At 38.4% G+C, this 9,254-nt stretch overlaps 1 protein-coding gene across 1 annotated transcript; it reads right to left on the reverse strand.

The window, feature by feature from the left end:
• Nucleotides 1–6,996: 6,996 nt before the first annotated feature.
• On the reverse strand, nt 6,997–8,144 carry LOC108059859 (uncharacterized). The gene has a single exon (XM_017145318.3). The coding sequence runs from the start codon at nt 8,005–8,007 to the stop codon at nt 7,162–7,164; it is 846 nt and encodes a 281-aa protein (XP_017000807.2). The 5' UTR covers nt 8,008–8,144; the 3' UTR covers nt 6,997–7,161.
• Between the last annotated feature and the right edge of the window lie 1,110 nt (nt 8,145–9,254).

Here is a 9,254-nt window from a genome sequence, read left to right on the forward strand (position 1 = left end):
ATTTTACTTGCTTGTTGCTATTGCCACGCCAAAAAAAATTAAAATTGGATTCAGTTAAAATTTTTGCGCAAATATGGAAATAGCCGCTAGTTGGCGCAATCTGAGGCGGGCGGCTTTTTGCTTGCCTATCTCCGCCTCTCTCGTACTCCCTTTTGTATCTTTTTTGATATTTGAAATTCTAGGCACTTGACTATTTCATTCTTTCTTGTTGACCTACAAGTTTCGCAGGCATATCAAAATTTCCCTTTAAAAACCTGAATATTATTAAGTAATTCAATTTATGTCTTCGAATAGTAACACATTGAATTCCATGTTTTTAAGTGATACCTGTATCCTTAGCCAGGATATGTGCACTACTATTCTTGCCGCTGTGTAGTTTCATTCAACATTCATTTGTTTTAAACTTGTTTACTTTTTTCGTTTTGTATCCCCACTTAGAAATGCTCTACTAATAAATTTAGAGCCATTACCATATTTTTACGTTGTTTATTGTACGTTGCAAAAGCAAATAATATCAATAGTTACTTTTACAAAAAATCTCTGGCCAATATTTAAGCTTTTTTGGGAAAATTCCAGGCCAATGGTAAAGGGTATTCAAGCTGTTAGCTGATGAGCCGTGAGGGGCCTTCTCTGTTTGCTGTTGCTGGCATTTTATGACAGTTACAAAAAGTTGCCTGATGATGTAATGTTTATGTGTCGCTGACACTGCCGCACAGACACACTCACAGAGAGTTCCTTGTTTTTTCGCCCCATCACCACCCACCACCCTCTGCCGGTTTTCCACGAGAGAGACACCGATGCGATGCCCGCCGTCATAATTGCACCTGCAAGGCTAACAGTCGCAGACAGCGAGGAGTTGGGGGCTGGGTAAAAGGGGGTTTCCCGGCAAAAAAGAGGTACGGGAGCAGGAGCAGCTGCAAAAAATAACGCACAAGGAACAATGACACGACAGAAATATGCCAAGTAGCTGACTCCCCAGCCCCCGCACCACCGAAAATGACAGCGGAAAAGCGGGGCGAGGTGGGCGGAAAAGCGAGGAGACATATGATGCATATCGCAAATGTCGTTTGCTGTCAGTTTCCGGTTGTTGCAGCAGCCATTTTGTTTATGCATGAACACGAATGCGACTGCGAGTGCGACTGCAACTGCAACTGCAGCAAAAAGAAGGCCGAAAAGAGTGTTGGTGGTGGGTGGAAAATGCTGGTGGCGGCGAAAAAACCAAGCAGTAGAGTGGGCGGACAGTGGGCGGACAGGTGGTCGGGACAGGTGGCACAGGGTTCAAGTGTAAACTAATTTCGCGCTTTGCACTTGGTTAGCTCGACATTGAGTTATGATTTTCGGTTTCCTTTTGGGGTCAACACTCATGGCACGTGACGCCCGGCTTAAAGTCATATTTTATGGATAGCCTCCCGTTCGTTCGGTTCCTCCTCCAATCCCAAACGATAGCCCACGTTTTGACAGCTTCACGCTCGATGGCGGTTGGTCAAAAGGGTAAACTGTCCCATAAGTGCTAACAAATGGGGTAAATCAATCAATCAATCAGGGTGACATGGGGAGGACTCGCTCTGCTGCTTATGATTTCATTACTTAAAAATGCATATATTGCTATACAAATACATTTTTTACTATAATGATGGATATAAATAAAAAGGCATAGCTTTCTTAATTAACACGATATCAACTCGAACTGCGAACCAGTTTCCTGACATGCCAGAAACCAACATTAAAGCACTTCAAATGTGCGAGAGAGCCCGGAACTCATTCCATGCTTGATTGCCCATAAACAATTGCCAGAAACTTCGATTGCCATCGACGAACGTCGATTGCGGTTCACTCCCCTCGATGGACATCAAGTCGGAGGCTCTCCAAATGCCGCCGATTGCAATGGACAAATGCTTTGTATCCTGGTTACTCAAAAGCATACACATACAAGGACAAGGACACACTTGATCGGGTTGACATAAGTCACGATGACTGGCCACAATGTTTGGATGATGATTAGGGCCAGGCACTTGCGAGCCACTCCACTTGATTCGACGGCATGACAATTCATTTTGTGGCCCTCAAAAAAGAAAGGTAAGTCGCTGTGCTAACGGTTAATGCCGCTTTGATGATACCCTCTAAAGCAACTGAATTTAATTAGCAAAATTTCAGATTCTATGATCAAACTTTTTAATATTTTTTTCTATTCAATAAACTTTACTTGCTTCTTTCATTTAAGTTTATTACATTATTCCTTGCATACTTTTTGTCCACAAAGCTTAAAACAAACAGAAGAGGTATAAAAAACAATGTAGGCTTAATAAAAAAATAATAATAATTACATTACATAACAAGCGCATTAGATCTAGGATAAATCACTTTAAGAACCATTAAGTTCAGCAAAATGTAGTAGAAAATTAAGAGTTCATATTGTATTTACTATATTTAAATTTACTTTGTGACCTATCTTAAATATTAGATTGAAATCTTGAAATTTCCAAACAGCTAAATCAGGAAAGGTCAACAACTTGTTCCGCTGCCCTCTAAAAAGAAATTAACCCTTATATCCTCTAGTAAAAAGCAACTTTGGTGCAGAAGAGTGTGTGTGTGTGGACTAAAAGCAAACGGCAATTAAATGTCATAAAAGTACCCGCAATGTACTAAAGTAGGGATTGAAATCTCTTCGTTCTGTTTTTGAACTTGAGACGACGGGCAGCAGATGGGACTGCAACCACAGCCGAGGGGTTCAAGCAACCGAGAATGTCTAGACAATTTCAGCTTTATCCTTCTCAGACGACAAAGTCTTCATTAGCTGAACGGGGATTTTTGGTGCAGATCGTATGTCGTGATATATATTCGCATTTCATGGCCAAAAGGAACGTTAAATTAGCAAAAATTCGACGTCGCTACGTCTCAGCTGCACATTTTATTGCCCTCCCTAAGAGGGAGTCTTTTTAATGATGTCGATTTAATTGCGAGAACATTAATGATAAAAAAGGCAAATAAAACGAAAATTTAATTTCTCAAACAATCAAATCTTAAATAAAAAATCTTTAAAATTTATCTTTTGAACATGGTTTTAAACTTAAATTATAAAAAAAATTATGTTTCCAATTTATTTAACGAGCTTTCTTTTCGATTTAAGCTTTTATAAATATGTGACAGAAAATATAAATAAATACAAAACTATACTGCAGACCCAAACGAAAGCGAAAGCATGGATGACAAAAAATTTAAAACGAAAGTACGAGTGAGCATACACTTTTGTAATTAAAATATTCCAAAAGAAACAAAAATATTCGCATGCACAAAACCGCAAACTATGTTGGCCTGCTGTATAATAACATAAGCGCATAAAAAATCGGGTCGGGAAATAAATGAAATAATTGTTATGGGAAGTAGGGATATACAGAATCTGTATAGCAGTACGGAAACCAAACTCATTTGAAATGTGAGAATTGAAATTGGCACTTGCAGGAAGTTTTATTTGATGAACAAATTCGGAGCTATGACATTTGATTAAGAAAAACAAAATGGTTTTCCCATGTGACGATTACATAAGTCTAACGTTTGATTGAATAAATGGGTTTAAAGTTTCTTAAATTACTTTCTGCTCTTTATTACAGCTATGTAACACAGGTACACAGCCAAAAATTTCCACGAACCATTTCTAGTTTTCCATGATAATTGGGTGATCCTGAGTAAAAGTCCCATACAAACTTATGTCCCATCACCTACAGGTTCCGCGGTATAGCTAAGAATACAAAAAAACCGATGTTTGCCCACATTTTGAATTACGTGGCCTATATAATTGGACTAACCTTTATTATTTTCGGTAGGACCTACTCTCAATACATCACGGCATTCCTAAAAAATAGTCCCCATTGTGAACCATTGCCCATGTCTTTGGAATTTGACGCCAAAGTTGAAAATCCCAAAACTGTAGAGATTTTTCTGATGGAAAAACAATTCTGAGGATTAAATCTTGAATGGAAGTAATTTTAACTATTCATTGTATCTATTGTTCATTGTATGCTTTAATTTCGGTTTAAAGCGTTTTCATGAGAATATTTTTTATTGGATTTATTATACTAATAAAACCGATTTTTTTATTTCATTATCTACTCCTAAATGTTCTCAAATTTTAAAAAAGTCAAGGCATCCTACAGAATGGGAGTAAACATTTACATTTCTCTATGTATGTTCAGTGAACGTACTTTAGTTTCTTAGTTCTAGAGGTTGCCATGACTTATTCAAAATTTGACAACATTTAGGAGTAGATAATGAAATAAATAAATCGGTTTTATTAGTATAATAAATCCAATAAAAACAAGAGAGAACGCTATAGTCGGGTTGGTGTCCCGACTATCTAATACCCGTCACTCAGCTGAAGGGAGTTCGAACGCTGTACTCGGGTTGGTGTCCCGACTAATAATCGTAACTTAGATAAAGGGAGTGCGAGGGAGATAGATATATAAATTTTGATTGCGTATAACTTTTTAATGAATGGTCCGATTTGAAAAATGTCTTCTACATTTCGATAGGTATAAGTATACACAACAAAATTGCATTTATACTTTTTGGAAATCTTTAAAGATGTGGGCGCAGGACCCATTTTAAAATCGTTAGTGGGCGATTGTGGGCGTTAGAGGGGGCGTGGCGCTCGGCTAAAATAAACTTGCGCTGCGTAGGAAGCCAAAGAATATGTGTGGGAAATCTCAACCTTGTAGCTTTGTGTAGTTTCTGAGATCTCAGCGTTTATACAGACGGACAGACAGACAGACGGACATGGCTAGATCGACTCGGCTAGTGCCCCTGATCAAGAATATATATACTTTATGGGGTCGGAAACGCTTCCTTCTAGCTGTTACATACTTTTGCACGAATCTAATATACCCTTTTACTCTACGAGTAACGGGTATAAATATTCTCATGAAAACGCTTTAAACCGAAATTAAAGCATACAATGAACAATAGATACAATGAATAGTTAAAATTACTTCCATTCAAGATTTAATCCTCAGAATTGTTTTTCCATCAGAAAAATCTCTACAGTTTTGGGATTTTCAACTTTGGCGTCAAATTTCAAAGACATGGGCAATGGTTCACAATGGGGACTATTTTTTAGGAATGCCGTGATGTATTGAGAGTAGGTCTTACCGAAAATAATATAGGTTAGTCCAATTATATAGGCCACGTAATTCAAAATGTCGACCAACATCGGTTTTTTGTATTCTTAGCTATACCGCGGAACCTGTAGGTGATTGAAAATAATTTTGTATGGGACTTTTACTCAGGAGCACCCAAATATCATGGAAAACTTGAAATGGTTCGTGGAAATTTCACAAAGTTTAATTTTGTGTTCCTGTGTAATTAAATGTAATTCCATATCCAGAAATATATGACACCTTTTACAATCACATAAATAAAGTAAATAAGTAGGGGAGTGTAGGGTAAGGTGACGAACGATTCGTTTTTTGAATGTAACTTTTCTAAAAATCAATATTTTTCAAAAGTGTAAACGCAGAAAGTTGGTTACATCTACTGAGCATATCCCTGTAAAATTCGAAATTCGATATTCCAATGCAGCTAAATCCCACAGCGTTTAGCGTGAACCCTTCTTTTTTTGCACTTTCAAAAGTTGTAGGGTAATGTGACGAACGATTTGTTCTTTAATGTAACTTGTCCAAAAATCAATATTTTTTAAAAGTGTAAAAGCAGAAAGTTACTTACATTTACTGAGCATATTTCTAAACAAATTTGGATTCGAAATTTCAACGTAGCCAAATCCCACAGCGTTTGGCGTAAACCATTCTTTTTACAAACAAAAAATACATTTTTTTATATATTATTTACGGAAAGGTTATTTTCGATACGGAAAAGAAAGAAGTAATAAGATAATACCCAAACTTACAAAAAAAAAAAATTGTCAAAGTGCAAATTTTTTTAAAATTAAATTAAACTGACGTCACTATTAAAAGCAACAATAAAACTGCAGCAGTAAATGTTATCTGGTATTATTATATTTTTTTACAAATAATCAACGATAACAGTTAAAATTCTTGAATAAAAAAAGTTCGTCACAATACCCTACAAAAAGTTCGTCACGATACCCTACAAGGTACACTTGGAGCAAAATCGGTGTCACTCTCAAACGGCGCAAAAGAAAAAAACGAGGTACCAAAAACTGTTGATAAAGATCTCATGTATACGTGCATATATTTGCCTGATTTTATTTTAAACTCATCTTTGCTCTGGCACTGCTGAAACACAAGTAAATTGAATGGGTTTGCTAGTTTGCGCACCACATTTTTAGCGAAAATTACCTCACGAACAAAATATGGGACTTCTTATTAATATTACTATAAATACATTGTCGACACGATAAGAGGAGACGACTACATTTATTTGGAATTTTTGTCGTGACGTCATATATGAGATTCGACGAGTTCGTCACATTACCCTACTCGTCAAATTACCCTACACTCCCCTACAAATAAATTTTTTATACTCCGGGAAAGGGATAATGTTAAGCACTAGCTTTCTGAAATAATTTCAACACATTGTCCTTTTACTCCCTCTTTTCTATTCGTATCCCCAGCTTTCTCCCTCCACCCACACAATCCCTAGCAAGTGAAAGAGGAAACCGTTAGGTGTCATTATCGTTGTTGCATGCTAGTTATCCCTTTGAATGTCCTTCGTCCTCTTATGTGTGCGCCTGTGTGGGTTAGCTCCTTTATGGCCCAAATAATTGTGCGGTCTCTGGGTTGAGAAAACTATATTTTTTAAGCTGTGCTTGCAAGAAAACGTTAGATGGTGTCATTTGAGATCAGAGGCGATTACGGTTATTTGGTGTCTAAATTAGTTTGGATGCGTTGGTGGGCAAGGGTTTGTTTGGCTTGAAGATTAAAATAAAGTAGAGCGTGTTTAAGCTTTAGCACCATTTATGGTATTAGCTCTGAGCATATTTTTAACATTTTAAGCGGCTGTTTATTTAACATTAAACATTATCAATTTAAGAAAACGAATAACAAGCTTTTAATCATAAGCTCATAATGATTTATATTTCAAGCTATGCTAGTAACAACTTTCCAACTTCAATTCAAATGCACAGCGGGGAGTCTCTGTATTTGAATGATACCGAAGACTCCATAGGATTTTTCTTTTTTCAAGACTTGTTTATAAATTCCGGGATCTACGTTCAGCAGATCTCTTCGCGTTCGAACGATTATTCTTCGCAGCGGCACTCATGGCGCTCAGGTCTATATTCTCGCCGTGGTCTATGACCCGAGTGCGTTTCTGCTCGGAACCTCTGTTTGAAGTCTCCACCTCCGAAACCATTACCTCAATGACTTCCGGCTGTGGAGGTGAAGGTGGTACAGGCACAGCTGTGGCTGCGGGTGTGGGTATATGTGTCGGTTCCGATTCCTTGGGGACCTGCGTTACTGGCATCTCATTTATTAGCTTGCTGTAGCAGTGATGCGTGGGATGGTATCCCGGCTCGGGATCCTCCTTAGGCAGACTCTCGTCGGAGATCTGCGAATGGGTGGTGACGCGATCGTACTGGATGTACGGATACGATTCGCGGGAGTCGCCCTGGCAGGGAGCACACTCCTCGTCGGCGATTTCCGCCAGGTAGTCGTTATCCTCGCTATGCAGGCTCTCCGACGAAGTGTTGAACTCCTCGTGTATCAGCCGCCTGGCCAACTGGACCGTCGCGAACTCGTTGTAGTGCATTTTGCGGCGACGGGCGAAGGACATGCGACGTGCCCGTTCTCTTAGAGTCTCGGGAAAGTCAAAATCATCCGAGTCATCCGAACTTGAGGACGGATCCCGCGGGAAAAAGTCCGGCATTATGTTCTTCGCCTCCTTGTGCAGCTTTTCCTTTAGCTCCTTGAAGGACATTACAGTTTCGCTGTTCGCTCTTTGGGTCGGCGATGACGATTTATTATCTACTTCATACGGATCCGCGTGAACCGGATATCCCAGGTTCATCAGATCAAATGTGGTTTTCTTAGCCGCCATGGCTAGTAGTAATGCTTAGTGTTTGAACCCAACAGTGGTAACCTTATTTTTAAAATTATTATTATGAAGTATTTTTTAGATATATGTAAAATTGATAGTTGCCAGTCTGATTATGGAATGAAATTTTGTGCTCATGCTCAGACTCAATTTAATTTCTAAACTTGATGTTTTGGAGTCTACGTTAACTAGATTAATTTCAATAGCAGTTTTTGAGAAAACATAAATTTAAATCTAAAGCTGTTGTTAAATACCCCTAAAAAATAATCAATCAGATTATTTAGAATTAGTACCAAAAATACAAATACTTTGTCAAATTAGTTTTTACTTATATTTAAGTTACTATCAATCGCAATTATAACATTTAAGTTCAAACACGTCTGCAAATCCCATCTGCTCTTAATTTATTATTTTTACCCTTACATGACTCCCCGTTGAACCCAAAATTTGTTTTCTGTCTGTTCCCATGGAAACCAGATTTGTTATTCGATAATGGCAGAGATTCGCTTACATTCCATAATTTGATGTCACATTTTTTCCACAACGCGGGTTAAGTGTTTGACCTTTGGGTGCGAGATGGCACAAAAAAATGGGCAATTCTCGGCTAAAGAAATTTGTTTGCCAGCCAATTCCGATTGTGTCAAAAGGGAGCGTTATTTATTGGTCCGCAGGCGTCATTGTCTAGCCATCGATGGGAATATAAATATGCCAGCGGCGTCTCACAAGGATGCATAAATTGTCAAATCTAGATTGCGGCTTTCGATGAATTTAATTGGATCGAAAAGTTTTCTTCGCGTTTCGCCAAAACCGAAAATTGAGCTGTTGAAACGTGACATTTCCACCAACTCAAACGGAACCGCAGCCAATACGCATACAATTAAACTGTATTTTCGGCAGCTGGTTTTGGGATAAAAGTGCCTTTTTTGGACATACCATTTGACCCACATTCGAAGAAGAATTTCTGCCAAGAATAAAATGTTTATTTTGCATTTTATGCCAAAAGAGAGAGCGCTAAAATTATTTACGCAGCATCAGGCGTGTCATTTGCATGTGCCACGCCCCCAGCTCCAGTCACGAAAAATTCAAGGCGAGCAACCCACCCAATGAAGCCCACAAAAATACGCTAAAAGTATTTACATTTGACTCGGAAAAATTATACATTTCCGTGCAAATAAAAAGCAAATCCGAAGCATCTCAGTCGCTGGTTGGGCAAAGGGGGCGGACAGCATCGAGGAAATGTCCGGAAATAA

Source organism: Drosophila takahashii, chromosome 2L (genome assembly GCF_030179915.1).
Source record: "Drosophila takahashii strain IR98-3 E-12201 chromosome 2L, DtakHiC1v2, whole genome shotgun sequence".
In the NCBI taxonomy this organism is placed as follows: domain Eukaryota; kingdom Metazoa; phylum Arthropoda; class Insecta; order Diptera; family Drosophilidae; genus Drosophila; species Drosophila takahashii.